Source organism: Brassica napus, chromosome C5, assembly GCF_020379485.1.
Source record: "Brassica napus cultivar Da-Ae chromosome C5, Da-Ae, whole genome shotgun sequence".
NCBI classification, from domain to species: Eukaryota; Viridiplantae; Streptophyta; class Magnoliopsida; order Brassicales; family Brassicaceae; genus Brassica; species Brassica napus.
In genome coordinates, this window is record NC_063448.1 from 24,426,641 (window position 1) to 24,453,877 (window position 27,237).

At 38.4% G+C, this 27,237-nt stretch overlaps 7 protein-coding genes across 10 annotated transcripts; 5 read left to right on the forward strand and 2 right to left on the reverse strand.

Annotated features, from left to right (window-relative positions):
* Nucleotides 1-72: 72 nt before the first annotated feature.
* LOC106441646 (transcription factor HHO5-like) lies at nt 73-1,301 on the reverse strand. Its single transcript, XM_048757339.1, has 5 exons — nt 1,220-1,301; nt 680-804; nt 332-596; nt 153-229; nt 73-84 (listed from the first exon to the last, which is right to left on the reverse strand). Exons 1-5 carry the CDS (start codon nt 1,299-1,301, stop codon nt 73-75), a joined length of 561 nt encoding a protein of 186 aa, XP_048613296.1.
* A 2,219-nt stretch (nt 1,302-3,520) lies between these two features.
* On the forward strand, nt 3,521-6,479 carry LOC125587836. The gene is made up of 2 exons (XM_048759086.1): nt 3,521-5,516; nt 5,596-6,479. Exons 1-2 carry the CDS (start codon nt 3,701-3,703, stop codon nt 6,309-6,311), a joined length of 2,532 nt encoding a protein of 843 aa, XP_048615043.1. The 5' UTR covers nt 3,521-3,700; the 3' UTR covers nt 6,312-6,479.
* Nucleotides 6,480-6,909: 430 nt separating this feature from the next.
* LOC125587837 (transmembrane protein 45B-like) lies at nt 6,910-8,197 on the forward strand. Of its 2 annotated transcripts, none has more exons than XM_048759087.1 (3): nt 6,910-7,204; nt 7,292-7,638; nt 7,739-8,197. In XM_048759087.1, exons 2-3 carry the CDS (start codon nt 7,292-7,294, stop codon nt 8,184-8,186), a joined length of 795 nt encoding a protein of 264 aa, XP_048615044.1. In that variant the 5' UTR covers nt 6,910-7,204; the 3' UTR covers nt 8,187-8,197. The 2 variants fall into 2 exon arrangements, with proteins under 2 accessions (XP_048615044.1, XP_048615045.1); XM_048759088.1 differs by having other exon boundaries at nt 6,911-7,204; nt 7,284-7,638.
* Nucleotides 8,198-9,350: 1,153 nt separating this feature from the next.
* Nucleotides 9,351-14,260, forward strand: LOC125587838 (glutathione S-transferase T3-like). The gene is made up of 2 exons (XM_048759089.1): nt 9,351-10,477; nt 10,561-14,260. The coding sequence occupies exon 2, from the start codon at nt 11,198-11,200 to the stop codon at nt 11,933-11,935; it is 738 nt and encodes a 245-aa protein (XP_048615046.1). The 5' UTR covers nt 9,351-10,477; nt 10,561-11,197; the 3' UTR covers nt 11,936-14,260.
* Nucleotides 14,261-14,434: 174 nt separating this feature from the next.
* LOC106437483 (protein IWS1 homolog 1) lies at nt 14,435-17,514 on the reverse strand. The gene is made up of 11 exons (XM_013878375.3): nt 17,267-17,514; nt 16,585-17,029; nt 16,385-16,504; nt 16,080-16,300; nt 15,867-15,996; nt 15,716-15,778; nt 15,569-15,646; nt 15,391-15,482; nt 15,238-15,297; nt 14,988-15,165; nt 14,435-14,782 (listed from the first exon to the last, which is right to left on the reverse strand). The coding sequence occupies exons 1-11, from the start codon at nt 17,284-17,286 to the stop codon at nt 14,684-14,686; spliced, it is 1,506 nt and encodes a 501-aa protein (XP_013733829.1). The 5' UTR covers nt 17,287-17,514; the 3' UTR covers nt 14,435-14,683.
* Nucleotides 17,515-21,602: 4,088 nt separating this feature from the next.
* LOC106437484 (bZIP transcription factor 68-like) lies at nt 21,603-24,535 on the forward strand. Its single transcript, XM_013878376.3, has 13 exons — nt 21,603-21,862; nt 22,164-22,283; nt 22,364-22,408; nt 22,487-22,564; nt 22,713-22,802; nt 22,898-22,957; nt 23,038-23,207; nt 23,285-23,339; nt 23,420-23,450; nt 23,528-23,736; nt 23,805-23,882; nt 23,967-24,092; nt 24,170-24,535. Exons 2-13 carry the CDS (start codon nt 22,197-22,199, stop codon nt 24,293-24,295), a joined length of 1,155 nt encoding a protein of 384 aa, XP_013733830.1. The 5' UTR covers nt 21,603-21,862; nt 22,164-22,196; the 3' UTR covers nt 24,296-24,535.
* Nucleotides 24,536-24,593: 58 nt separating this feature from the next.
* On the forward strand, nt 24,594-26,379 carry LOC125575263 (probable prolyl 4-hydroxylase 7). 3 transcript variants are annotated; one of them, XM_048759090.1, is made up of 6 exons: nt 24,594-24,806; nt 25,045-25,142; nt 25,453-25,510; nt 25,624-25,799; nt 25,986-26,041; nt 26,120-26,379. In XM_048759090.1, the coding sequence occupies exons 1-6, from the start codon at nt 24,716-24,718 to the stop codon at nt 26,196-26,198; spliced, it is 558 nt and encodes a 185-aa protein (XP_048615047.1). In that variant the 5' UTR covers nt 24,594-24,715; the 3' UTR covers nt 26,199-26,379. The 3 variants fall into 3 exon arrangements, with proteins under 3 accessions (XP_048615047.1, XP_048615048.1, XP_048615049.1); XM_048759091.1 differs by having other exon boundaries at nt 24,671-24,806; nt 25,038-25,142; XM_048759092.1 differs by lacking the exon at nt 24,594-24,806 and adding an exon at nt 24,902-24,917 and having other exon boundaries at nt 25,038-25,142.
* Nucleotides 26,380-27,237: the final 858 nt, after the last annotated feature.

Below are 27,237 nucleotides of genomic sequence, written 5' to 3' on the forward strand. Positions count from 1 at the left end.
GAGGCTGAAAAATTCTTTGTTGGATGCAGCGTATGCTTACGGATATACATTCTATATTTCTGCAATTAATTTTCATTTCACACACTATCAAATCATTCATTCACACATCAAAGTTTTTCAAGTTTGTACAAAAAAAAGATAAGGACTTTTACTTGTAAATGACCCTTGACTTCATCATTGGTTAAACCATCAACTTTCATGATATCTCTAATTTGCTTTGGTATTGCCACTGGTTTCACCAACAACAAACATAAACAACATTAATCTCAATATAACCAATCAATGGAGAATTGAGAAACAAAGTTGGTTCGTTGTTTGAGTAAGGACTAACCTTGTGACCCTCCAATCTTCTGAAGAGCATCAATGATCCTCCGGTGAAGATCCTCAGACCATTTCCTTCTCAGCTCTTTCTTCTGAATTGGATGACTCTGCTCAATTCTGCTGCTATAGTCAGTCAATATTTCTGACTTTGGAAGAGACAGAGGAGCTGAAGGAAGAGGAGGTGGAGGACGGTTAAATGACATAATTGCCCCTCGTTGGTTAGCGTTATTATTATTACAGGTCTGAGTCACACACCGGTTTTCTTCTTCGTTTGTCTGTCACAATGATCTCAGAGGTTAAAGATCAATCAAACACAGAACAAAACATCAAAAGGTTTGATTTTTTTTCCTCATCTTACCGATTGCGACTGTGAGTTAGTGTTTGAGATCCATAACTGGGCAGAGCTCATCCAGTTCTTCTTATTATCAGTTTTCAATTCTACCCCTTGTACTGATGAAGCCTCTTGCTTCAACCTCTCAATCGCTACACAGAGAAACCATTTCATTAAATACCAAAACACAAAACAAAATTGAGAATCGAGAGAGAAAGAGAGAGAGAGAGAGTCACCTTCGTTCATCAAGAACATGCATAGAGGGAGTTCACGTTTGAAAACATCGATCTTTTTTGTAAGAGGCCGATTGGAGTTTACAATAACAATAAGAACTATAAACCAAATTAAAAGTGGAAAAGACCTTTGGAGTTTTCGTTGGCTTCTCTGTTTCCTTTGAATTACAATCACTACTCTACAATTATTGTAAGCCAAATGGAAGTATATATCCAAATCTAAACCAAGTAAAAAACACTAAACCAAAACAAAAAAAAACCTAAATCTAAATCTGAGTTGAATAATCATCAGCCGCATAACGTCGTCATCTTCATCCACCGCATCACGCCATACATCCTTTGTTTTCATCACTCTCCGGTGAGCAGATGCTGCTAGCACCACCACCACACCATACCTCCTCTGTCTTCAAGCTCATGACAACCAACTCTGCTCACGATCCACCTTCCTGTACCAAATCAAACGAAAATCAGAGAGAGGGAGGGGGAGAGAGAGAGAGAGAGATTGGTTCTCGTGAAGAAATATGCGCAACGAATCCGGAGTGGCCAAGGTGGAGTAGATGACGGCATAAACGCAGAGGCTTGTTGGTGGTAGAGAAGCTTGTCGCTGTCTATGTCGGTGAGTCTGAGAGCTATAACTATCTTCCGGCGGCTGTAGAGCTTCGAGTTGACTCTGCCTTCTTGTAGTGGGAGAAAGGGAGGAAGTTGGAAGGGTATTATGGCTCACGCATATAAGATTAAAGAAGAGGAATGAATGATCTGAGAGTGGAGAAACGGAAGAACATGTAGAAAATTGAAACGATTAGAAGAATTAGAAGAGACGCTTGCGACAAAATGCAAAATTGTGAGTAGCAGGTTTGACGTGGCACCTTTTCTATTGGTCGATTTTTTAATCTGACCTGGACACCCTCTCTACTCCTCATATAACCCTTTTAGTATTAGTTGTGAGTAGCAGGTTTGACGTGGCAAAACAACACCTTTTCTATTGGTCGATTTTTTAATCTGACCTGGACACCCTCTCTACTCCTCATATAACTCTTTTAGTATTAGTTAGATTGTCAATAGTATAATATTAATCAATTCGAGCAATTATCTTAGAAATCTACTATGTCTGAGAGAGATCTACCATTTTCCTAAATCTTATGATATTTATATTAAAATTATGATCGCAGATTTTAGCTCACACATCATACACCATAACACTAGCTTAAGACCCGCGAAATTGCGCGGGATAACTGTTATATATAAAAATATTTTATATTAATTGTATTTATTTACGTATTATATATAATTAAATTAGAATAAGCACATAAATCAAAACAATATATCTTGTTTATTTACGATATTGTTTTGGTAAATTAATCAAAACAATCATTTTATTTATTTTATATGGTATATAACTAAATTTCAATGACATGGACATAGATATATAGTATATTTTAATATAAATATTTATTATTGAGAATTCATACTCATATGATAAGTACAAAATTTCTAATGTGCGATTTTTTGAATGCAAATTTCAAAATTAAACATTAAGGTTTCAATAATTTTTCAATACAATTTTAAAAATTATCATATTTAAGTATTTTTCTATGTTATATGTTATATAGTTTAATTTTAAACTATATTTAATATATAATATGAAATGTCTAGTAAATGAAATTTCATATTCATACTAGTTATGATCATTTGTAGCTTGTTATTACCAAAACAATTAAATCATTAGTCACAAAATTTTAGTGTGAAACATTTAACGTTTTTAGTAATTTGTAGTCGTTTTAAAAATTCCAAATATAACATACAAAAAAATATAATATTTTTTATTATATGGTTAATGTGATTGTTTAATATCTTTTAATAATATAAAATTAAACAAAAAAAGCTAAAATACAAAATTTTTTAACAAATATTTATTATTCATAATCATTAATTGTCATATATACGTTAATCATATTAGGCTATTCTGTAGCTTTTATTTAAGAAAAGTGCGAGAATATTCTTTTGTACACTATTTATCAATTTAATAGGTAGCTTAACAAAAAGTATAATACTCCCTCCGTTCCCGAAAGTAAGATTTTTTAGATTTTTTTCTTGTTCCACAAAGATAGATTTTCTATATTGTTAAGATACTTTTTTATACTTTTGAGAAACATTAATTGAGAATATTTGAATTGATTAAATTTCATTGGTGGAAAGTTATCGGAAAGTGTATAATAAAGTAAAAAATAAGTTAAATTATAAACATTTATTAAATTTTTAATAAGCGTGCATACTCTAGAAAATTTTACTTTCAGGTACAGATGGAGTATAAGTTAAGATGTACCAACCTATTTCTCTAAAAATTATAAATTTCATTCTCATAATGACACGTGGATATGTAATGTTTTTCGATAAATATACAAAGGGATTGAGATTGTATTATGACATTCCCAAGTTTTCAGCTAATGAAAGAAATATTAAATATATATTATGTTACTTGTAACAAAAATAATATTATGCTCCAGATAAAGTTCTACTGTTGACTTAAAAAAAAAGAAAAAGATAAACTTTTCTAATTCCAGTGTCCTCTACATTAATTCAAGGCTGGCAACCGTTTTTTAAATGAGAAAACATGTAATTTTAGAGTTATTGTCGTCATATAAATAGATTTTTATATTATTTTCTAATTTAGACATTTTAAAAAAGGGACATTTGAAGATGGATATGTTTCCGGTTAATACCACCGGAATAGACACGGCGGAGGTAAGGAAGATTTAAGGAAAGCTTTCTCCTTTTATTCTCTCTGACCCCAAAGGCATCGCCTTTTTTGAGTCAAATGGAGTCTCGAGGATCTTCTGAGGCAGAAGATGAACAGATTGTTCAAGTCCGAGAAGCTTTAATGTGCCTCAACGGCAAAAGATTCGAGGGTTTACGAACCGCGAGGTTCCTTAAACACACCACCATGTCTATAGACGACGACGTTTTCGACCTCCCTCTCGACGCCTTTATATGCCGACCCGAGTCCGTTGATCCGGAGATATGGACGGCCAAGATTTCGTTTCCGGGCTGGGCCTCTCCGTCTCCGAACTGGATCGAGTGGGTGAACGCTATGGCGGAGACACACGCCACCGTGTGGAGGAAAGCAGGTGTGTATGATGCGATCTTGGCGTCTCGGTACGAGATCAAGAAGCAAGATGAGTTGATGATGGCTTTGGTGGAGAAATGGTGTATTGAGACGAACACGTTTGTGCTCCCTTGGGGTGAAGCGACGGTGACGCTTGAGGATGTGATTGTTCTTGGTGGGTTCTCTGTGATTGGGAACAATGCCATGGCTCCTGTTAAGAGAGAGGAGATGAAGGAGGTGGAGGAGAAGATGAAGAAGGTGAAGCGTGAGATTGAGGGTGAGTTGGGGAAGAAGTGTAGTGCTGGCTTGTGGATGAAGGAGATGCTGAAGTCAGGGAATGAGATTGAGCATGAGGCCTTCCTGGTTACATGGCTGTCACGTTTTGTTTTTCCCAGTTCAGGTGATTTGGTGAATGATGTGCTGTTTCCGGCTTCGATTCAGCTTGCTAAAGGGGTTACATTGGCTCTGGCTCCGGCGGTTTTAGCGGGGATATACCGTGATCTCGGTCTTTTGAAGGAGCATCTTGCTGGTTATGGTGAGAACGATACGGTTGTGGTGAAGTCTCCGTTACAGTTTGTGCAGGTTTGGGCTTATGAGAGGATCATGGAGTTGCAGCCACCGGGCCAGCCAGGTCAGTTAAACCCTGGTGAGCCACGGATGGCCCGGTGGCACCAACATGGTGGCGGTCAGGATCTGTATGGATATCCTGAGAATGTTAGAGCGGTTTTGGACTCTACCACCAAAGAGAGTTTTGACTTTCGTCCTTACACAAAGCCTCTGCACAACTTCAAGTTCCCTAGGTTTTACATGGAAGATAACTGTTGGGTCCATCTGCACTCTGATGACAAGAACATTGTAGCCTTTGGTCGGTGTTTGAGGTTCTGTAAACTGGTTGGTGTGCATTGTATTGAACCTTATTACCCGCACCGTGTGGCGTTGCAATTTGGTTATGACCAGGATGTTCCCGGTGCGGTTTCAGCTAGGAATGAGACTCCGGAACTGGCTTGGAAAGACTATATCCGTCCTATTTCAAGCGATATGATGTACATTCCTGCACGGGTCAATGCTGGTGATGTTACCGTTAGGTACATTCGGTGGTGGAAGCTTTCTTTTGCGATGTTACAGTCCGAAGCTAAGAAACTATCCCACAAGCTTCTGGCTTCACCCCCGAGGCAGAAACCATCAACTACAACAGCTGCTGCGACGACCACAACGAAGGTAACATCTAGAGAAACAAAAACAAAGAAAGGGAGTCTTGGCCGTAGTAGCTCTTCAGGGAGCCTCATAGGATCAGAGAAAGGTGATAAGCATAGGCCTGAATGGGTCCAGAGATCACCACCGAGGTGGAAAAAGAGTCCTGATAGAAGCTCGAGCAGTGCAATAGGTGGTGCTAAGGAACTTAAAGGAGTTCTCAGGGGCGTAGGGAGAACTAAGGGTCATGGCCATGTCACATTTCAGCTTCCTGTTCCCTCACCCAAAAGGTCTCCTCCATCCAACAAGACAAATACTCCTTTGGAAAAGCAAAACGGTATAATAATGGGTTCTCATGTTCATTTCTTACTATTGGTTCCTTTGTTTCAAGACAAACTCTTTTTTTTTGTGTGTAGATTCTACTGTCAAGAAGCCAAGAATGATACCTCGGGTAGCAGATCTAGCCAAAAGATCGAGCTCGTCTTCTCAGGTTCCAAGAAACGCATCATTTGCTCCTCTTCCTCATAGGCGAGATAACTATGTAAAGAACAACAATTACTCAAGTCGGCGAGCTTCGAAAGAACCATACAAGGCACCATCTTTGTCTGGCTATCCTTCAAAGAGGAAGAAGTCACCAAGATCTGTTGATATTGTCAACTCGCCTGGTCAGAAAAGCTCCCTAAGCCCGCAAGGTTCAAAAGAATCTCCCAAGTCACCACCATCTGTTTCTGGTTCTTCATCTTTGACAAGGAAAAACTTACCAAGACCTCAAGAACTGAACAAGTCGTCATCTTCTTCTCTTGGTTCTGTTTCTTTAACGAGGAAGAAGCCACCAAGATCTTCAGAAGATGCCAGCTTATGTGGTAATTCATCATCTGGAGGCCATTCAATTGTCAAGAGAAATACTGAATCCAAACGAGAATCACCGAGAAAAGCTCAGGAACTCAAGGCTACTAATGTGAAGTTTTTGGAGGAGATTGTGACACTGCGGGAACACGTTGGCGAAGAAGGGGAAGTGACATATCATATACCAAAACAACAGTTTGAGGATCTGAGCCAAGGAGTCCAAGATGTTCTACATGATCTGCACTCTATTAAATCCGCATTGAACATACAAGACGATGATGAATAGATTTATGACTGGCTTTTGCAGTTGGTTCAAACCGAGTCGACACAATATAACCCCAACACTACAACAACAAAGACATTAGTTTCTTGCTTAAAAAGCGTTGTGTATAAAGAACTATCCTTAGAAGACTGATATTATCCACTTATTGAAATGTGCTGACCTTTTTCCCCACTATAATTTGCACACTGCATCAACAAACAAAAAACTTGTGGTCACTTTCCTTTGTCATAAACCATTCGTGTAATCATCAGTAAATGTGTTGGGTTGTTTGTCAAATATTTTCATCAAATGCATTAACAGTGTTTGTAAACCATGTAAAGTACTCATTCTGATGCAGCTTTGAGACAAAAAGATATATGGAGAGGTTACAACTTAGAAGAACGCTTGGAGACAAAAAGGCATAATGTATAGTCATATTATATTAAGAGCGAATTAATCTATTGACAATTTATTTCTAAAGAAGAAAACTGATTAATCATCCTCTCTCAAATCTTTTGGAGTTATGATGATCCAATGAAACACAATATGATTCTCAAATGCTCCCATGTGGCTTGTGGGAGAGATAATGGATGTTTTTTTTTAGTATTATTAATCTTTCTTCTATGATTGTCCTATTATTGCTGACCCTTTTTCACTTCTCAAGAACCTTTCTTTCTAGGGAAAAAGTTTGTGTGTTTATGATAAATCTGATCCAGAGATTTTGTTTTTATTACCTGGGTTTTGTTGTTTTCTCCCGTCCCATGTGTCTGGCTTATTCCCAACAGCTTCAAACATTGACCAAGTTTGTTCCTTTGTTCTCTCTCTCTCCCTCGTTTTCAACGACAACTCTGACTTTGCAAGATTATCTCTGATCGAAATCTCCACAAGAAGGACTCTGATCTCCAATCTGTTACAGGGTATTATATTCCTCTCATTTGATCCTTTGTTTTAGATAGAATCTGAACTTTTGATCTAATAATTGCTTTCTCTCGAGAGAGAGAAAGATGGGTTCTTTCAAAGGTCATGCTTTGCCAGGTACGTTGTTCTTTGTGGTTGGAGTCTGGCACATTTGGAGCTCTGTGGTTCGCTTCGTATCCAACCCCAAGTCATTTCGGGTTCGAGTTTGGCACCCTGTCCCTGGTTTCAACGGTAGGATCAAGTACTTGGAGCTTTACGTTGTCACCATTGGCTCACTCATTGACTTGTGCATCGAGTTCTTCTACTCCACTCATCTCAACTTCTTTGTCAATGGTGTCTTGAACCCTTCCCACATGAACGATTTCGAGCACTCTGGGATGCTTCTCATGTTCTTCATCCTCGGTTTTATCGCTTTGTTCTCCGAGAAAACCAGGTAGGTTGGATCATCAAGATTGGTATAGAGCTTTGAGGTTTGGTGATATTGAAATCATTATTAGTGACACTCTATTAACTTAATTTTTCATGTGTCATAGGTTGCTTCCTCTGCCACAAGAAGCTCTGTGTTTAATAGCTGCAACAGCTTTTACAGCCGAAGGACTTCTCTTCTTCTTCCACTCCACAAGCCACAAAGGTCTTGAAGGTTATTACCACCTCCTCCTCGTCTTTCTTGTCGGTCTCTGCGTCATCTCCTCAATCGCAGGAGCAATCTGCCCTACAAGCTTCCCAGTAGATCTATGCAATGGCATTGCAATGACTCTTCAAGGCCTCTGGTTCTATCAAACAGCTTTCACTCTCTATGGCCCTATGATGCCTCAAGGCTGCGGTTTAAAAGGAAACTCTGTCGTTTGCAGATCAGTCGATTCCGTAGTCTCTGGAGTATTTCTGGCTAATTTTCAGCTCTTCTCTTTGGTTCTTGCTGTTCTTGCCTGCGTTGTGGGTTCTTATGTTTTTGCAGCTTCAAGATTTGGAACAAGTAAATGAGATATTTTTGGGAAGTAGAAACTAGGTTTTTTTTTTTTTTTGCTACATATCTCTATCTTATAACAAATACTAAACCCTGAACCGCGCTGGATATGATTTTCAGTTTTTAATTATTTATTTTATTAAACGATGTATTTGTAATATTCGTTCATATTATATTCATTAAGTAAATATTATTTTTTTGCATCTTAAACTATCTAGTTTTTAACGAATGTGTGATATCATATAAAAAATATTAAAAAATGAGTATAGAGTTAATTAGATAATTTTAAAAACCGAAATTTTTCTTTCGTGTGCGATATCATATAAATAATGATCCGCCCAGTTACCAAAAATCATGATTATTTTATGGGTAATTTTTTTTATTTTGACTATTTCCTTAAAACTATATTAAATTTTACATATGTTAATTAGAATATTTTTAATATCTTTACCTTTTTATTTGAAATGCAACTCAATATTTTTTTAACAATTATAACAAAATATTTAAAAAATATTTTTAGAATTTGTTTGAAAAATATGAAAATTACATTTTAAATTAAAATTATCCTAAAATATGATAAGTTTTGATGTAAACGAAAACTCAAATTATGTCACAAATAATGATATTCAATGATAATAACAATTTTAATTGATTATTTTTTAAAAAATACATTTAAAAAAATATTGTTTGAAAGAAAATTCATTTATCTTTCAAATATAAAATGAAAATATTATAATTAAATAATAAAAAATATAAATAAAAACCATAAATTTAGCAAATGACAACTGAGTTATATTATACTAAAATTTTCTTTCTAACAATTTATCAAATGACAAATAAGTTATGAGCAAATAATACCATATAATTTTTAAGAACATAGTCATTCTTAAATATTTTTTGAATAAATAATTATTTTTAAATTTAATCAACTGAAAATAATATTCGTACAATTGTGTGAGTCAAATTCTAGTTTATTGATGCATGTTATATATTAGTGCTGCATGTTTTAGGTAACATTTTAATGATTCACGTTTTTAAAAATCTCCATTATTAAAATTATTCACGTAAGGATAACTCATGAGTTTTTTGGTTGATTAAATGACATTATGTCCAAATTTATTTAAGGATATTTCATTTAAGCATATTTCATTAATGTAACTGAAAAGACAAGTAATAAATTAGGCAGTTTTATTCGTTTTAGGATATTTCATAAATGCATTTGAAAAAGACAAGCAAAAAAAAAAGGAGTTTAATTAAAGAAGTAAAAACATTTTCAAATGGGTACTTCTCTTTTAGTAATATAGATGTTACAACATGAGTTATGATAACTTTGAGGCCTTAGGGCATGATTATTGGGAGTCCTTGCTCTTGGGTCCTTAGTACACATATATTTGAATGTATATATTATATATGCATATATAATTACGGACTAAGAACTTTACGGAAACCCAAACCGAAAGTTCCTTAGACCAGCTGCAACGCAGGATATTAGCTAATTCTTAGCGCTAATCCTTATGCATTAAGAATAAAATAATAATTAAACTTGACGTTACGCTAAGGTTGAATCCTTAATGAAGGATTTATTTGCGGTTGATCCTTGATGCGCTGGCAACGTCTGATTGGATCGGGAAAGGGATGTGTTTTGTGAGGGGAAAAAAACTCGGTCATTTTCGCGACTCGAGCAGAAAAAAAAACCTTTTCACCTCTCCCGGCGAAACAAAAGGCGATTCTGCGATCCGCTTTGTTCAAGGTAAATCGGACCATTTTAGTTCTTTATTTTTGCATTTGGAGTTGATGCATGTTGATTCATCAGTGTTTATGGATTCGATTGTGGGGATCAAATAGATTTTGGGTTTAAAATCGAATTGGGGATTAAAATCGAATTAGGGTTTTCGTCTGGTCTTACTATTTTCTTCTTTTCTACTCGCTTCTTTGTTTATGGATTCGATTGTGGGGATCAAATAGATTTTGGGTTTAAAATCGAATTGGGGATTAAAATCGAATTAGGGTTTTCGTCTGGTCTTACTATTTTCTTCTTTTCTACTCGCTTCTTTGTTGGTTTCATCACGATTAAAGGATTTTGATCCGCTTATATGTTTTTGTTCTTTTAGGTTCTGAAATGGAGGAAGAATTGCGAGATATGAAAGCACACAAAGCATACTACAACATGCTTCATTTCGTTGCAAATGCGCAACAGGGGATTCCCAAGTTGTGCCCCTGTGGATCTATCACGAAGGAGGTCGTCGATGAAGAGGATACATATGACTACCTCACTGGGAAAAGATACTTCATATGCAAAGACTATGAGGTTTGAATTCTTCTGTCTATATTTATCGATCTCGTCCTTCCATATTTATTTGTTGTTTGATATATTCTTTTCTGTTTTCGCAGAATGACGGGATGCATTTCAGGCAACCATGGGTTATGGGAATGCAACAAGAGGTGGAGAGACTCAAAGAACGTTTTCACGAGCAGGAGAAGCTTCTGCGAGAGTGCGAGGCACTTAAGGTGAGTTCTCTCTGATGGTTCACTCTCCTATTAATCATCTTTCTAAGATATTCATTTGTTAATCTGCTGTCTTTTCAGGGCCAGGTGAAGATGATGCTTATGCGGGTGGCTGAACTCGAGAAAAGAAACTTACCGGTTTCTAACTAAGGTTAGTGTTTGAACTTACCAGTTAGAATTCAAATGGAATTTAGTTTGTAGTTAGAAAAGAAACTAGGACTGTGTAACCGTGTCACTTAGTAGTTGAGAATACTTGAAAACAAACTAGGATTGTGTAACCGTTTAATGTTTCTGAGCAAATAACTTTTAGTTTGTAGTTAGGAAACAGACTAGGATTATTAATGTACACCAAACCACCATTTAATTGTGCGTAACTGCACTGCTTCCTTTAAGCCAAAAACCCATTAAATTCTCGTGAGCTGTTCTGATATGACTGTTTTCTACTAGGATTCAATAGAGTTATTATAGAATCCCTTATTTAATCGTATGTGTTTCTACTAGAGAAACACAGACTTCTTCCTAAATGGGCAAATCCGGTGGTTATGTAAACCTTGTAATGAGTCAAGGGCCAGTTCATCTTGACTCATGCGAACCTCTTCTCTTTACCGGCCAAAGTTCTGGTGTGTCTACTGTCAAACAGAGGAGAAAATGGTCACCGAAGGAGGATTTAATCTTCATTGGTGCGTGGCTCAACACCAGCAAAGACCCAATAGTGAGTAATGAACAAAAAGTAGGTGCCTTCTGGAACAGGATTGTAGAGTACTACAACTCCAGTCCTCAACTGGTTGGGACAAGCCCACGAGAACTTGGGCCATGCAAGCAAAGATGGGCTAGGATCAACGAGGGAGTTTGCAAGTTTGCTGGCTGTTACGACATGACACTGAGGGAGCAGAGAAGCGGGCAAAATGAGAACGATGTGATGAAGTCTGCCTTGGATATCTTTGCCAATGACCAGGGATCGAAGTTCAACTTCGAACATGCGTGGAGGGAGCTTCGGCATGATGTGAAATGGTGCTCTACCTATCTGGAGAAGGACAAGCGCAAACCAACGGATTCCCAAGGCGACGGTGAAGGGGCAGTGCCAGAGCCAGAGCCAGAAGAGCGACCAATAGGGGTTAAGGCTGCGAAGGCTGGTAGCAAGAGGAAGAAAACTGGAAAAGAGGAAGAGTTGGCAAAGCTAGAAAATTTGTTGGAGCTAAAAAAAAATCTCTCAGCAAAGTTTGCTAAAGAGTTTGCTTACAAAGCCCGAGCCTCTCTCTGAGATGGAATCAGCTCTCAAAAACAAACTTATGTTTGAATTGTTGTAGGGTTTGTTAGCTCTAACCTTAGTTTCAGATGTTTGCATTATACTAGTTTCAACTGTTTGCATTAGACATAAGTGTAGTTGTCATTTCACAACTAAAACATGTCTATTTACGTTGCTTACACACGTGATTTTCTTCTGTTTCAGGTGAAGTACAAGACCATGTGCTTGTTGAAGACATAAGCTGGTATCAAGTCACGGGTAGTTTGTATTTTCTGTTTGTATTTTCATGTGAACCACGTCACGGGTTGTTTGTATGTTGCCTTTATAAGTCTGTTTGTAGACTAGGATGTTATGTTATTTCCTTTGCTCTTCTACTTCCTTTGTACTGTCTTAAAAACGGATGTAATGATGTTTTAGTGCAATCTATTTCTTTTGCTCTTATTTTCCTTGTACAAATGGTTATGTTCTCTTGATATGGTTCATCTAGACGAGCTTCCCACCTTCATCTCCATCAGCAGTTCCCACCATCTCGACGAGCAAGGTATATGGATCCATAGCTTAAAAATGATCTCTTCGGTAATGCTAAAGATTTGTCTGGTTCTGATACTTTGGTTTGTTCTATAAACATTTCATGTTTCTTTGAGGTGGAAATGATACTTTGGTACTTTGAGGTGGAAAATGATACTTTGGTTTGTTCTATAAACATTTCATGTTTCTTTCATTAGCCTCTTTGATGAATTCCCAAGTGTTTCGTTTGTTCAATTATCAGTTATTAAAACAATTTGATGAACCATTAGAGCAATTAAAATGATTCGAAACTTTATTATGTAAAAACCAAAAGAAAGTTTATAAAAACGTCTTTAACTTATGATTATGAAATATATATATGTCTTTAACTTATGATTATGAAATATATATATGTCGACACGTCTTTAACTTATGATTATGAAATATATATATGTCGACATGGGCACAAAAGTAATACCAAAAGAAAGTTTATAAAAACGTATGTTTGTTATAATGTTTGAAGGAAGGATAGCCAGATATGGCAGATGAACTCGACCGAAGACTGGATGCGGCTGTCAATGAGGCTTTTGATGAATATTTTGAAGAAACATACAACAGCATTGTGGAGAATCGAACTGCAAAAAAGAAGAAACGTGCATATGTCGAAAGAAACCGAGAAACGGGCCACAACCGTCTATGGAATGACTACTTCAGTGAAGATCCGACATTTCCGCCTCATTTATTCAGACGCTGTTTCCGTATGAACAAGGAAGTATTCATGCGTATTGTCGACACCCTCTCAGCAAATGTTCCATTCTTTCAACAAAGAAGAGATGCAGTCGGAAGGTTAGGTCTATCAACACTACAAAAGTGTACGGCAGCTATTCGTATGCTTGCTTGGTGAAAGCACATCACTTTCATGTTTAACCAATTTCACAGAAGGCGTAATACAGTTATTTGGAGATGAGTATCTACGAAGACCCACTCCAGAGGATCTTCAACGATTACTCGATATTGAAGAGGTACGCGGCTTTCCGGGGATGATAGGAAGCATCGATTGTATGTATTGGGAGTGGAAGAATTGCCCAACCGCTTGGAAAGGACAGTACACACGTGGATCAGGAAAGCCGACAATTGTCTTGGAGGCTGTAGCTTCACAAGATCTTTGGATATGACACGCTTTTTTTGGTCCTCCAGGTATCTTAAACGATATTAACGTCCTTGATCGGTCACCTATTTTTGATGACATTTACCAAGGTCGAGCTCCAAGGGTAACGTACATGGTCAACGGACACCAGTATGATTTGGCTTACTACCTCACGGACGGTATATATCCAAAATGGTCAACATATATCCAATCTATCACACTCCCTCAAGGTTCTAAAGCAGCGTTATTTGCTAAAGTTCAAGAAGCAACCCGAAAAGATGTGGAGCGTGCTTTTGGTGTATTGCAAGCTCGATTTGCGATAGTGAAAAACCCAGCTCTATCATTGGACATGGAAAAAATAGGGAAGATTATGAGAGCATGTATCATACTACACAATATGATAGTCGAAAATGAACGAGGTGGATACACTCTGTACGATACATCGGAATTTGAAGAAGGCGAGTCGAGCAGAAGTTCACATGTAGAGCATATTAACTACATGCTTTCACATTTCGGTAATATGCTTGGTCTACGGAATCAGGTTCGAGATAGGCGTACACACGAAGCAGTGAAAAATGATTTAATCGAAAATATTTGAAACAAGTTTGGTAATGATGAAGATGTATAATTATTATATGTTTGTTTTTAATCATTGAATAAATAAAAATTTTAAATTTAAATGTTTTACAAATTTAATAATTTTAAATTCCTAAAGACTCCATATTGATTAACACCATTGGACATACATTTTAAAGTCAAATCCTTAATTATTCAAAAAACAAAAAAAATATATATTATATACGTAAGGACTCCAACACCATTGGAGTTACTCTTAGAGCTCAGCTGGTTTGGAGAAAAAATAAAGCAAAAATCGGACCTTTATTGTGCAACGGACTGAAAATTGATTTGATGGTAAAAGTATCTGGTGCTCTCAAAGAGGAACTTAGTGTTTCTTTCACTTCCCATTACATTAGAGACTCAAAGCAAATAGTTTTATAGTAGAGAGCATGCAAGTATAACCCCAAAGTGACTTCAAACAATGATCCAATCAAAGTTGAAGATTACAAGATAGAAGAGAGCCAGTACTCCGAGGCCTGGTTGCAAGCTCTTTATAGGTACTTGGTCATACCCCGACCTTCCACGCTCACCGTAGTGGCTTGCAAACGCTTCTTCTTTGGTCCTTTTAGCTGCTGCAGTTTCTTGTTCATCTGCAATTTTAACACCAAAAAAAGCCAGCTGAAGGACGGATTCATACGTAAAGAGCGACAACAACGGTAGTTTTGTTCACAAAATGCGACTCAGCCAAGCTTGTGCATGAGCAAGGGAGCTTGAGCATAAATGTTTAAGGTGGTATTCTTGATGGTGTTTTGTCCGATCAGTGAGAAAATAGTTAATTGTAAGAATGTGTTCTACCTTCACTCGACGCTGGTCCTGAGAAACCTGTTTAGCACGGGCTCTGACCTCATCTGGGTCAATCTTGGACTGAGGACGAATCAGAAAGTCCATAGGAGTTGCTTCTGGTCTCATGGTCATGTTCCTGGACGAATCTCCCCTCGAACTCTGACCCGAAGTCAGACCAGATTTTCGTTGCCTGCCACATTTTATCAACAAACACTCAGTATACGAAATGCAAATATCCAGATTCTAAAATGTTCTTCCATACCGGATATCTAAGTCAAAATCACCATCTCTGGACTCCATTGTCGAAGCTTTGTTGACAGGTCTATGTCAAACCGAGTAGAACAAGAAGAGAAACTATGCGTCAGTATATGAATCATGAGTGAAGTCAAAAAAAATTAAAAGGCTTGTGATTTACTTCTTCACTGGTGGCCTTCTATAGGGAGCCCTATCTTCATCAAGATTTCTCATGTCTTCAAACCTTGTGCTCTTGTTGAAAATCGGACGAGACTACAACATCAAGCACACAACAACAGTAAGCAAATGAGGTGGAATTTGATTCTCAAGGGATTGGAGCATTCGAGAAAGCTGTTTACCCATTTATCAACCAAATCCTTAGCAAGTCTTCTGTTTGAAGTAGTTTCCTCGTCGGACTTTGATAAGAACATAATGACCTACCAAAAGCAAGAAGAACAAATATAAGTACCAACTCGTCAATATGCAATCAAGTGGTGTATCCTAACCTTCCCAAGCCCACTCTTTTTCAATTGTTCCCTCCGATCATACTGCTCCAGGTCAATTGGAAACTGCAAGACATAATCAGGAATTTTTATAAAGAATGCTTCCATTTGGTGAATCTGCCACATATACCTAGAGAAAAACAGGAATCCATACATCAGTAAGAATCCTCAGAATAGCTGCACGAATGTTTATACTTGGCAAGCTTCCATCAGGAAGAGGCTCAAGCCAATTCTTCAGCAGAGTTAGAACTCCATGGTCCAAGAATTCTGTTTGAAGCTGCTTCCTGGATAAAGACGAAACATGCAGTATTACGAAACAGAATGTCAGTAAGAAAATAAATACGATAACAGTAACTTAGTAACTTACTTCCCAAGAACATTGGTAAGAAGGGAAAGTTTCTTAAGCTTGTTGATAGCAGGCTTCCCCTGTCTATTGAGTTCTGCATCTTCCTCAGCAGTGACCTCAAGCTCAGCCATCACATTCTCAACCAAGAGAGCGATTTCCGCAGGATTTCTTTCAGCCTTCTTCTTTTTCTTTCCCATTTTGAAAAGGTTATTAACCTCATCATCATCCTCACCCTCCTCTGCCTGAATTTTTAATAACCAAAAGCATTACATATCACCAAACAAAAGCTAGATTCAGAGATAGAAATTGAAAGACACCTCTCATACCTGAGGATAATGAGTTGGAGACCGGTCTCCCCCATCACCTCCATACCTCTCAGAAGGATCCACACCAGTATCATCGATGAAATTGTCGTCATCCATAGTCCTAACACCTTCTTCATCATTCTACAACAGAAGAAAAACATTTAAAACAACAAAGAAAATATACAAACGCAATCTCAGAAAGATTAACCAAAGAGGTGCACCTCAGGGTTATGTGCAATAGATTTCCACATCTCATCAATCTCTTCAGACTTCCTCTCACCGCGGCTTGGGAGCTTATACCTCTTCTCCTTCCCACCGCCACTACTACTCCTCTCTTTCTCATTCTTCCTCTTCCTCCCAACCTTATCATCATACTCTGTACCACCTCCTCTTCCTTCCATGTACTCATCGAACACCGCATCCTCCACATCCTCGTCAATCAACTCAGGAACATCGATAGTCTGTTTATCACTAGACGCTTTCTTCACCAACCGTTTCCTGGGTTTGACTTTATCGTTGTCGTAAAGAGGCGTTTGTGAACCTTCGCCATCCCAGTCCCCCATATCATCGGCTAAGTTGTCTTCAAAGTCCTCAAGTGGCTCACGATCGTCTCCTCCGAAGTCATCATCCAAGTCCACCAACGGCTCCCCATCCACATCACGGTACCTGAAACGACAACAACAAAATTCAATTAAACGATTACGCACAATCGAATCTCGAAACAAAATCGAAGCTTTCGTCTACCCATGAAACGAATTCACTTTTTTGTAATCAAAAGAAGATAGATTTGGAAAAATCAAAGCTGGATCTCGTTAACCCTAAGCAGAGGAGGAAGGGGTTGTGAATTTCTTCTGCACAGCATAGTTAAATTGAAAACTGAACAAAGAAAGGAGAAGATCTTACGGATCATCCTCGAAACCCATCTCTGCTTCGTTTCCAGAAAGCGATTCAACGGAGATAATCCTCGAATACTGCTGACCTTCGAGTTGTCGAGAGGAGGAAAGAAGAAAGGAATAGAGAATCGGTTCCTAATGGGAATATTCAACGGTCTCGATTGAGGGAAGATTAACACTTTCGATCTTGCCACGTCATCGAAACTCGGAGTATGCATTCAGCTATGGACTTGGTGGGCTTGTTGTAAGAAAGTTAACATTTTAGTCAAAAGCCTCAAAAACGTTTTGATATCCCCAAACTAGGGCTCACAAAATATCTGGCAGTAAAAACCAAACTGAGCCTGACCCAAAATATTATACAAAAAAACTAAAATCTATATTATTATAGCTGAGTTTTTGTTCACTCCTCAGTGCGCCACGTCAGTATTTTGTGGGCTCCACTTTTAAAAAATATAAAAAGTGTCAAATCCATGGCTCAAACCCGGGTTATTGTAATATAAACACCAACATTTATACCACTAAGCTAAATGATACTTTTTACATTGATGGCCGAACATAATATATATTTATGAAGGTCGAAAACCTTTGCTTATTCGGCTTCCTCTGAGGGTCGGGCCTACAAGTGTATTATAAGTTTCATTTTTAAATTGGATTCATCACGTTATATGAAAAAAAACTCAAGTTTGCAACAATTATAGTTTTCCCATATTGTAAATTGTTGTCGTTTAGCATGAGTTTGAGTTCTTTTCATCATTGTCTCAAACAAGTCTGAGTTACATAATTGCGTTGTGTGTCTGTTCGTAATCTATTTTTTCACCGGTGAACTCTTCATGTCCCCATCTTAAATCGCTTGATCATAAATGTTCCTGATTTGTAACCCCTCTGTAAACTCTATATATATGATTCTCATCTTTAATGAACTCAATCTGCATCTTCACAAAACTCATTGAATCTAAAGATTGAATCTTAAACAATACCCACCAAGCCTATAAATATTTACTGAAATTCCCAGAACATATCCTTAACTCATATGACAATTGCGGATGCGCGGTCTTTCACACTTTCCTACAACAGTACACAAAAACAAAACAAATGGACAACGCTTACTGCCACGAAATCCAATAACGAAGATCAAAGCCTAAACGAAAAAAAACATTTTTCAGATTATTTTTTTCGAAAATCGGCTAAAGTGCTAAAAAAATTGGTCTAGGCCCGTCTAATCATTACTCAGATCCGGATTTGAATATTTTGGATCCTTAAGCTTAAGAAAAATTTGGCCACAAAAACTATTATTTTATGGAAAAATATTTAAAATCTTTTATTTGAAATTTGAACTCGCAACTCTAGAATACTAATGAGGACAATTTTTTTTTACTCAACTTCAACTTTATATTATCCAAAAGAGTAGTACATGACTTTCAACCACATGGAATCAACCACACTTACATACAAAGTGATTTAGTATCACCCATGAACACATAGATGGATCATACGCTACCCGATCTTCTACTTTGATGTAATTCTACCCAGTGAAACAAACATTTCCTACGACTCAGAAAAGACTGCCTCTCAAACCACCTAAATTCAACCACATAAAGTGAATAACACTAACACCCGAGACTAATTAGTACTAATCAGGATTAAACATTTTAACACAACATTAGTTGACATATGATGAGAGCTCAGCTTTCAAACCAATGCTTCTTCACCGAGCGGTGCAATCCCAACTTGACCAAGTGTCATCAAGCTTTAATGCCTCATGTGAGATCCCTGGCCCGGACCTCCAAAATTTATTTTGTTTTAAAAGGAGAAAGCCCGTTAGACTGCAGCCCATTAAGATAAATCCTAGGGTTCTATCATTCTTTTCTTATAAAAGGAGGTGCATCCTTGTTCTTTTCTCCATCAGAGAAAATCTAGCGAAGCTCTGCAAAGATCCCGAACCGTCAAGCTGTCACCATGGAACCCTAGCCGCCGGCCACCACCTCCGACGACCACCACCTGCGCTGGCCATCCTACGCCACCATCTCCGATTTTCTTCTTCATCTACCGTCTTTCGTTGTTGTTCATCAGATCTGAGAAGTAAGCCTTCGATCTCCTTATTCCCTTGCTTCCTCTCCATGATTTATCATTGGGTGTGATAAATCTGGTCTCTAATACCTTTTCCTATCCGTGTTGAGCGTGAGAGTACAGATCTGTGGTGGTGATGTAGCAAACCTTCTTCTTCTTCTAGATCTGGATCTGTGACGACGAGTAAGGCCAAGGTGAGGACCCGACCGTGAACTCTTATCATATCCAACAAGCCCTCTAGGGAAGTCCCTTGTTAATAAAGTCTAGGCGTAGTGTAGAACTATTCGTTTATGTTTCTTGCTTGATGAAACTATTAGACCTAGTTGTTGGGTTTTTGATGTGATAAAAGCATATAGATCTATTAGGATGTTAAAGGATAAAGCGGTTGTGTGATATGAATGACTGTGATGATGAATTGTGTGTGGTGAATGGATGTAACGAGATGTGTACATGGAAACGATGATGAATGTGTAAGGATGTGACACTGAGAACGGGTGTGGACGTCTGGGAATGTGTGGATGGGGAACGTGGCGCCTGATAGGATCGAGTCATGCTGAGTCTTGGCATAAGTGACTATGAGACCAGAGGACGGACAATGCCTGATTGAGCCAAAGAGGCCGTGACTGGGTAGTTACATATGAGCTATGGATCGTAGCCCGGTTTAGGCGCCCGTAGGAAATGCAGCGAAGGGGGTTCGGGATGGCTCCCCCGAGGTCGCCCGCTAGGTCCTAAAGGTCTAGGTTGCTTGTTGTTGTTTCATGCTAGTCCTTATTAGCTTGTGGCTGTGTTGATTGTTTGTTTCTTCTGATATGAGTTAGTAGGTTCCTAGAACTTACCCTCACTACGTAATCCCAATTACTCACCCCTCTCTTTTGTAGGTACAAACGAGGAGGTCGGAGAGTGAGAGTCTTGTGGTGTCATCTTTGGGGATTTGTTTTTTCTTTTAAGTTATTTATGAATTCAAAGACTATTGCTATGGTTTTATTGGAATAAAGTGAGGATTTGGATTGAATGAAGCGTTGTCGTGATCGAGTATGATCCGGAGGGACCGGGTCTTACACCTCGCTTCTTAGTCGTAGTGATGGAACTATTCAGTATTGAAAGCGAGCCTCGACCAACCAGAAACACAACCGGTTCAGCAGATATGGCGTTCAATGGCATGGGTATATACCACCGACGAGACAAAGGAGTCACCGCTAGCGCTGGGAAGTAAGACACCATCACATACCGGCTACAATTTTCCTCCCACCGGTTGACAACACCAACAATTTGAAGCCTTCGCGGCGTGACTTCTTAGTTTGGCTCACCGTTGCTAGGGAAGGGAGATCCACGCCAGAGAAGGTGCCCCACTGAGACACGTGCCGTCACCGTGGAGGGATCGCTGGAGATCTACAAAGGGAAAAATCATATCTGGCGTCACACTCCAGCTCTAAAAGCCGACCTCTTTCTCCACGCTGCTCCGTAGTCTCGTCGTTCCTCCAAGCCCTCAGAAGAAGTCACCTTTGTCCCTTAAGCTTTTTGGTGAGTCATCAACGACTCAGAACAACACACATATCGACATCGAGAGAATTTGTGGAGAGAGAAGCAAAGGAAAAATAAGCTAAGGGGAGAGGATGGCACCTCCGATACCGGCTAAAATCGGCCCGGAGTAGAGATTCTTCATCAGCAGATTTTCTTCTTGAAAAAAGAGTTTCTAGGGTTTTAGGATTTTTTGTGAATTATGTCTGAGATTAGAATTGATAAACTACTAATAGGGACAATTACCAATCAAGATGTAGGCGTTTATTGCAACAAAGTTGGCTTCTAAAACTATTTTTGATTCAAAACATGTAGTTGACTAGATTCTAATCAGGCTCGACTCTGTCAATACTCTCATATAATGCGCATGATTACCACTTAACGATTTTTTGAATATTGATATTTGTTATAAATTTAGTATACTTCAATATCTTTACTTTATAATTTTTTTGGTATAATTTATATTTAGAATAAAGAAAAAGTACAGCTATTTTAAAGGTTGAAGTTGATTCAAACTCCAAAGAATTATTAATATACTTTTTTATAGTTTGTGTCTGTGATATCCGAACCCGAAGGCCCCACTAATCCTAGGAATTAATTTATTTCGAGCACTATCATGTTAATTTGTTATGTTAAAAATAGCTATCTCTAATACGAGTTATGGGTCTTGTAACACTTGGGCTACACTTGACCATTTTTATGAACCCAAACCTATTTTGTACTACTTATCTGGATGGATATGAATTGTTATCGAGTCCTCATAATATTCTCGTCTTTCCATCTTTTTAAACACTCCACATAAAAAACAGTAGTAAAAATACGGGATTAATTTCATAAATAAGAAAACAATTTGGGCTTTGAATAAAATATTATCCTTGTTTTGTTCCTCCTCTTCCCCATCAGAAACACAACAAAGGTCAATCAATCCTCCCACTCCAATTTCTGCAAATTCGAAACTCACTGATTTATTTCGCATCTCTGGGTTTCCTCAGATTGCTCCAACATTACCGATCTTCTTCAGGTATTTTTCTGATTCGATTAGATTCTGAGTTTCAAAACTGGATTCCATGTAGCTCTTCTCTTTTACCGTTTCTTAAAAGCTTTGCCTTTAGTATATAAAATATTTGAAATTTGTGTTATTAGCTCTTCTCCCCCATTGTTTAACGGAAAGCTAAGTTTTTTGTTTGCATCCTGAGATAATAATGTGATCTTTTTAGATCCTGGGTTAGGTCAGTGAATCTGCTTAGGAGCTTTACTGTTCAATGCGTCATTTGGAGATAATAACTGATTGGTGGGTTTGTTATGTTTAAACTTATAAGCAGAGCTCCTTCTCGTCTAGTGTGAACAACGTGATAATGGGTAGTAGCGAGGTGGACAAATCTGGTGAAGAGAACGAACCCAAGACCCCTCCACCACCTTCTTCTGCTCCTGTTACTTCACAGGTTTGCATTTTGTTATCTATGGATGGATTCTACCAAAAGTGTTTGTTAGTGTTCATGCTTTGGTGTTTCTGTGTTTGTAGGAACCTTCTTCTGCTGTGGCCACTCCTGATTGGTCTGGTTTCCAGGTCTAGAAAGAGATTCCTTGTTTCTTTGTCTGCATTTTGGGTGTTATGTGGCTCATTTTTATGTTTCTTGTTTAACAGGCTTATTCTCCTATGCCGCCGCCTCATGGTTATGTAGCATCAAGTCCCCAACCTCACCCTTATATGTGGGGTGTTCAGGTAAACTTCGAGGGCTTATGTTGATATTTGCATACTTGCTTGTGTAGGTTTCATCAAGCTAAACATAAGTATTTCGTTAGGCTCTCCATAACCATTGTGCTGACTAATGAAAATGTTCTATTTTTTTTTTTCTTTCTTCTTTTTGTAGCATATGATGCCTCCTTATGGAACACCGCCTCATCCATATGTGGCCATGTATCCTCCAGGTGGCTTGTACGCTCACCCTTCATTACCTCCGGTACTGCTCCGCTTTTTAGATCTTTTGGTTATGTGTTCAAGTTAGTGAATGTTTATGTTATTTCTGTTAAACGTTTTGTTTCCGTGCTGCAACAGGGATCTTATCCATATAGTCCCTATACAATGCCTTCTCCTAATGGAATGGCTGAAGCTTCAGTGAGTTATCCATTTTCTTAATAAGGCTCTGTGTCAATTCGAATGGGATTTTGATCGAGGAATGTCTTTTGGATTCTCAGGGAAATACTGGAAGCGGTGTGGAAGGTGATGGTAAACAAGCTGAGGCGAAGGAGAAGTTACCAATCAAAAGATCAAAAGGAAGCTTGGGAAGTTTGAATATGATTATAGGAAAGAAGAATGAGGCTGGAAAAAACTCAGGAGCATCAGCTAATGGAGCTTGTTCTAAAAGGCATGTCACTTCATGATTGTAATGTCATTGTATTATATATTTGCTGAAACTGGCAGTTTTTTGTTTGGTTTTTACAGTGCTGAGAGCGGTTCTGATGGTACAAGTGAAGGAAGTGATGCAAATTCACAAAATGTAAGTTTCTAGCAACCCGCTAAATCGTTTCAGTTTGTGAGCATGATGATGTTACTGATTAGCTTTGCAAACGTTTGTAGGACTCTGGATCTAGACACAACGGGAAGGATGGTTTGTTAGTCTATCTTTAACTCAGCTCTTATGATGTGATATAGACCTAAATGTTCAAAGATGCTTACCTTCAACAGGTGAAACAGCTTCAGATTCTGCTCAGGGACCACCTCGTAATGGAAGTAATCAACCGGTGAACCAAATTGTCCCAGTCACGCCAGTGTCGGCTACAGGTGTTCCAGCTCCACAAACAAATCTAAACATGGGAATGGATTACTGGAGCGGTCATGGGACAACAGTTCCTGGAGTTGTAGTAGATGGTTCCCAATCACAAACATGGGTACAGGTCTGTGTGTAACTTATGTACCCTTTTACGGTTATTCAAGCGGCGTGTTTAATTGCTTTGTGAATTAGGACGAGAGAGAGCTTAAGCGACAGAGACGGAAGGAATCAAATAGGGAGTCTGCTCGTAGATCTAGGCTGCGTAAACAGGTAATACTCAAAACTGCTCTAGCATCAAAGGCCATACATATGAAATGATCTATAGCTTTTTTTTTTCTTTATTTGCATGTTAAGGCGGAATGTGACGAGTTAGCGCAACGAGCAGATGTGTTGAATGGAGAAAACGCAAGTCTTAGAGCAGAAATTAACAAGCTTAGAAGCCAATACGAAGAGTTTGTTGCTGAAAATAGTGCTCTCAAGGTAAATTTACAAAAAAATCTCGCCTCTTTTTGTGCCAGGTCCGTAATGGATTGAAATGTTCCTCGTTGTTCTTGTAGAATCGATTTTCGACAGTCCGGTCACTGGAAGGTGTAAACTTGGATGTCAAGGAGCAAGAGCCGGAGACAAGCACACGTCAGGATGTTGCAGAGACCACTCGTGGTTCCTACAACAACTCAGCCTGACTCGAGAACATCAGCTAACAGTTTCATGTAATTTTAGGGACCAGAGTTTGTTTTCTTAGTGTTTTGCGTATTGGTGCGTTTTAATTAAGCAGAGGACAAAATAGAGAGCGTCACCCAGAAGAGGAGAAAACATATCATTTATAAGAGAAACCTCTAAGCAACGTTAGAGCATCATTATCCCAATGGTGTATCTTAGCCTAATTGGGATTAAAAATAAAATGAAAAATATATTAATAAGAAGATACGTCTCTTAATCAAGGGAAGCAAGGTACGTCTCTTGTGGGGCATGTGTCCAAAAATGAGTGGGGGAGGAGAGGTTTGGTGTTTCAACGCTTTCGGCTTCTCTCCGTCTCTCTCCCGATTCCTCTCCTTTTTCGGCTTCTCTTCGCAATCGCCGTCATCTTGACTCTCCCTTACCCTATGCTTCTGAAGAAATGCATCGTGTCGGTCGTCTCGCTCATACTCCAGCCTGCCGCCTCCATCGTCGCCTTCGCAGGGTTTCAACTCCTCGGTAATCGCCTCTCTCTATCCATCTTTGATCGTTTAATTTCTCACTCTTTCCTGCTGGTGATCGATATGGTCTTTGTAGTTAGGGTTTCGAGCCGGGAGTGCTTGATTATTGGTACTATCAATCAATCAATCATCTTCTTGATTATTGCCTTGTTTGTTTGAGAACTTAGTGATTGATCATGGAATGTTATGAGACTGTGTGACTGAATTCAGATACTTTGTTTTTTTCAAGGCGAAAGGGAAGCTTGAGAAGTCAATTGTTGCTGATAATGATTCAGGGGAGAGCGTAGCGAGTGAAGTACGCACAAGTTCTGGAATGTTTCTTTCCAAAAGACAGGTGAGCTTCTGTTCTGTAAAGTTTTCTAAATGACCTGTTAGAAGAAGAAGCTGTGGTTATAAATCTGGTTTTGTTTCGTGCAATCAGTTATATTTATCATGTTTTTCTTTCTGAGGTTAAATCTTGATTTTGTATGCATTCTATTTGGCTAGCTTACTTCACCAACTGGGCAGACTAGTTCTCTGTTACTAATACCCCCAAATAACACTCTATAGGATGCTCTTCTTCTGCTGTTAGACAAAGTAGCTTGAATGCAAATCTGGTTATTCTATAGGTTTTCTGTGATTCTCACTGATTATTGTCGGTGCAGGATGATATAGTTGCTACTGTCGAGGCAAAACTTGCTGCTTGGACTTTTCTTCCCGAGGGTATTGTTTGAGGCATATTCATAATTTTTTAATATCGTTTCTTACTTTCTCTCTAGTAGCAGAAAGGTAACTCATCTCTTTTTCTTCTTCTTTTTACCTGTTTTGTCTATCAGAAAATGGACAATCCATGCAAATACTGCACTACGAGAATGGCCAAAAATATGAACCGCATTTTGACTTCTTTCACGACCAAGTAAACCAACAGCTTGGTGGTCATCGGATCGCCACTGTATTGATGTACTTGTCCAACGTCAAAAAGGGTGGAGAAACTGTGTTTCCCATGTGGAAGGTAATAATTACATATATCCCGCTCTAGCTGCCTCTCTAGCTGCCTCTGTTCTTGAAATATCGATCTGAACCTTTTGTTAGTTGATTGCACGTTTGTAATAAATCGAACCTTAGGGATATTCAATCTGTTGTTTGTGGCTTCTCTTGTCTCGGTTCAGTAAACTTGCAAGTTTTACTTGTGTGGCAGATCTACAAGGCTCAGAGGAATGTGGTTCTGTGTGCGGCTGGGATCCTTCTCTACTGGTACATACATCAGCAACTATCACACGCCTCACACTTATATAGTTGAATTGACTTATATTCTCTCATATTCACTGACAGGTGTATTCATCACATCTGCAAGTACAACAAAGACCTTGAGCATTTGGAGGAACTAGAGAAGAGATACAAGGCAGAGTAGTAGTCTCTCCTCAGAGTCTGGTTCTGATGTTATAATATAACTTCGGCTTGTTAGTAGACCACGATTTGTCTGGATAAATCTTTGCACAGACCTTGTTTGTGTTTAATCTTGCAACTTTAACAATTTTTTTAAGAACCTTTAAATAAGAAACTTGCAATGGAGTACATAAAAGTTAAAAGTTTTTAACTAAGTCTCTTAACAAAATTTACTACTTAAATAATATTAAAAATTTATTAAGAGACGCTTAAGGGATCTCTAGGATAATGATGTTCTTAATATCCATAATTTAACCCCAAGAGAAAAAAAAACAGATTAATCATATTGAGAACGCAATGATGTTATCATGTCAGGTCGCTTGTTCGATCATACTCACTGCACTAGTTTGTAACAGCTAAGAGTCTCTCCTCTGTCCAATGGCTCTTGACTCGAACTGACCACCTCATCAGCCTCATTTGAATCCTCTTTTGTCCACACCATTTGTTCTTTTCTAATATTATACTTGTACGTGAGTATGATCAGCTTATCAAACATTAGCAACAATCAAAGTCTTATAAAAAAATTGGGTTGGAGAATGTAAGCACAACATTGCACCACCCACTTTTCCAATAAACCTCATGTTTGTTGCGTGTTTCAAGTGCAATCTCAGCACACCAAACCTTCTTTTTCGAACTAAAAGAACTTGCACACTTATCCCATAAAACATTAATCTTCCCACCATAATTTGCCAACCTAGCACAACCATATCTTGTTGGTAATTTTGGCCGTTCTTCCAGATCCTTCTAAACTGTCAAAGTTTCTGGGAGTTAACTGGCCATACTAGAGATTCATGGCATTGGAAGTCGATTCTCAAGCTTAGGCAACTTGCGAGGCCATTTATTGTATGCACGGTTCAAAATGGAAGATCAGCTAGTTTCTGGTTTGATCAATGGACACCGTTGGGAGCTCTAATTGATGCTCTAGGACCTTCAGGACCCCGTGCTCTACGGATACCTCTTCAAGCTACGGTCTCCGAGGCTACCACAGACGACTTATGGAATCT

Excerpts from the sequence above, each read along its gene's own strand:
- LOC125587838 (XM_048759089.1), top strand. The coding sequence starts at position 11,198 with ATGGGCAAATCCGGTGGTTATGTAAACCTTGTAATGAGTCAAGGGCCA.
- LOC106437483 (XM_013878375.3), bottom strand. The coding sequence starts at position 17,286 with ATGGGTTTCGAGGATGATCC. Across the intron at positions 15,647-15,715 it reads AAAAGAGTGGGCTTGGGAAG|GTCATTATGTTCTTATCAAA; the intron begins GTTAGGATACAC and ends TGCTTTTGGTAG. Across the intron at positions 14,783-14,987 it reads AGGACCAGCGTCGAGTGAAG|ATGAACAAGAAACTGCAGCA; the intron begins GTAGAACACATT and ends TTAAAATTGCAG.
- LOC125587836 (XM_048759086.1), top strand. The coding sequence starts at position 3,701 with ATGGAGTCTCGAGGATCTTCTGAGGCAGAAGATGAACAGATTGTTCAA. Across the intron at positions 5,517-5,595 it reads TCCTTTGGAAAAGCAAAACG|ATTCTACTGTCAAGAAGCCA; the intron begins GTATAATAATGG and ends TTTTGTGTGTAG.
- LOC106437484 (XM_013878376.3), top strand. The coding sequence starts at position 22,197 with ATGGGTAGTAGCGAGGTGGACAAATCTGGTGAAGAGAACGAACCCAAG. Across the intron at positions 23,208-23,284 it reads AATGGAGCTTGTTCTAAAAG|TGCTGAGAGCGGTTCTGATG; the intron begins GCATGTCACTTC and ends TGGTTTTTACAG. Across the intron at positions 24,093-24,169 it reads CTGAAAATAGTGCTCTCAAG|AATCGATTTTCGACAGTCCG; the intron begins GTAAATTTACAA and ends TTGTTCTTGTAG.
- LOC125587837 (XM_048759087.1), top strand. The coding sequence starts at position 7,292 with ATGGGTTCTTTCAAAGGTCATGCTTTGCCAGGTACGTTGTTCTTTGTG. Across the intron at positions 7,639-7,738 it reads TTGTTCTCCGAGAAAACCAG|GTTGCTTCCTCTGCCACAAG; the intron begins GTAGGTTGGATC and ends CATGTGTCATAG.
- LOC106441646 (XM_048757339.1), bottom strand. The coding sequence starts at position 1,301 with ATGAGCTTGAAGACAGAGGAGGTATGGTGTGGTGGTGGTGCTAGCAGC. Across the intron at positions 805-1,219 it reads GAGTGATGAAAACAAAGGAT|CGATTGAGAGGTTGAAGCAA; the intron begins GTATGGCGTGAT and ends TTCTCTGTGTAG. Across the intron at positions 597-679 it reads CTAACTCACAGTCGCAATCG|ACAAACGAAGAAGAAAACCG; the intron begins GTAAGATGAGGA and ends TCATTGTGACAG.
- LOC125575263 (XM_048759090.1), top strand. The coding sequence starts at position 24,716 with ATGCTTCTGAAGAAATGCATCGTGTCGGTCGTCTCGCTCATACTCCAG. Across the intron at positions 25,511-25,623 it reads TTGGACTTTTCTTCCCGAGG|AAAATGGACAATCCATGCAA; the intron begins GTATTGTTTGAG and ends TTTGTCTATCAG. Across the intron at positions 25,800-25,985 it reads CTGTGTTTCCCATGTGGAAG|ATCTACAAGGCTCAGAGGAA; the intron begins GTAATAATTACA and ends CTTGTGTGGCAG.